At 38.6% G+C, this 1,384-nt stretch overlaps 1 protein-coding gene across 1 annotated transcript in view; it reads left to right on the top strand.

The window, feature by feature from the left end:
• TBC1D19 (TBC1 domain family member 19) overlaps positions 1 to 1,384 on the top strand; it is a gene marked incomplete at its 5' end in the record, with an annotated part of 127,414 nt that overhangs the window by 52,823 nt on the left and 73,207 nt on the right. The window contains one exon of the mRNA XM_045284077.1: positions 486 to 598. Coding sequence (XP_045140012.1) covers positions 486 to 598 — 113 coding nt within the window. The remainder of the gene's footprint in view (positions 1 to 485; positions 599 to 1,384) is intronic.

The raw sequence follows: 1,384 nt of genomic DNA, 5'->3' as shown, positions 1-1,384 counted from the left end.
TGTTTTCTATTAATTTTGACAGTGGACTGGTAAGCCATTTAGAGAATGGACATCTTGAATCCTTATACATTATAATTATTTGTGGCCATTTTGTTTCACAAACCATACTACTTTCAAGTACTAGAACTTTCATGATTTAGTAGAATATACATAAGAATATTAGGCTTCCTCTAGATAAGGCTTCACTTTGATCACGGAATCCAGAAATGATCTTATCTGTGCATCCCTGATTTCAGCTCCATGTAGCTGTCGTTAAAGGAAAGTAAGCTCAAGATGCCTACCTAACACAGCTCCTCTCAGACTTAGTTTGTGTCGGGCTACATGAAGGGCCACATCAACACTCAGCGTAAAAGAAGATTGTCAAGAAATAATGCAATTGTGTTAGTTATAAAACCTGCTCATTTCCCAAGAGATTTTTAATAAAAGATCTCGATGTTATTTCTTACTCTGCTGGTTTTCTAATGAGATTTTATATGCTTTTCCAGTTCTTGCCAAACAGGATACCGCTGCTGCTCAACAGTATATCAGACAAGGAAGTCCCACAGCACTGAGGGCGGACTTGTGGACTCTGATTTTGAATATTTCCTGTCAGCCTGAGGTAGGGGAACAAAAGGTTGGGCCACCTTTGAGCTATAGATACTACTTCTCAACAATCAGTTATTTACAATCAGTATCAATTTGCTTTGTAGCCTAGTAGTTAGCCCTCTTCCTGTTGTTCAAAACTCACTGTAGCTTGAGGGTCTGAGACGAGTACTGTATCATTTAATAGCTGTGTGCTTACTATAGAACATATTGTAGTAATAATTCATTAGCTAATGTGCATCTGTGTGCCCAGCAGAATAGTAGGTACGGCTGTGAGGAATGGAGTCAGACAATTGCAACAGTGCACTCGTGTGGTAGAGTTAGAATGATAGGGGAAGAACTCAGGAGGGCAACCCATCATATCGGAATGGATACTGTCCCACCTGTCCCTTGAGAGAATGCATTGTTTTTGTGGTTCTAAGACGTGGCAGACTATGTGGGCTGTGTTTTTATAAATATAAGAACATTTTATTATAGGAAATTAGTTGAGTATGAAGAGAAATCACCAACAGGAAGGTAATAGATTCAATAAGGACAGAGATGCATAAGACCTTAATTCCTTTTGAAATATTCTTAATGGGGGTTTCTTTTTCTAGATTAAACTCAAAAGTCATATAAGTCATCCATTTTAAACATTTAATTAATTTCAAAGTAGTCATTTCCCAGCCCAGTGGGTTTTTTAATCATATAAACCTGGTTGTAACACGTAAGTCCCTCCATTTATTAGAAATACGAGGAGGCATCCCCTCAAAACCGGGTTTGCATTGGGCAGAGTGGAGCATTCATAGCACGTGCTTTCCCC

The sequence above is a fragment of the Echinops telfairi genome, unplaced genomic scaffold (genome assembly GCF_000313985.2).
Source record: "Echinops telfairi isolate 266 unplaced genomic scaffold, ASM31398v2 ScPeMD7_7468;HRSCAF=8506_0, whole genome shotgun sequence".
Taxonomy (NCBI): domain Eukaryota; kingdom Metazoa; phylum Chordata; class Mammalia; order Afrosoricida; family Tenrecidae; genus Echinops; species Echinops telfairi.
This window is presented reverse-complemented; position numbering and strand designations above follow the sequence as displayed.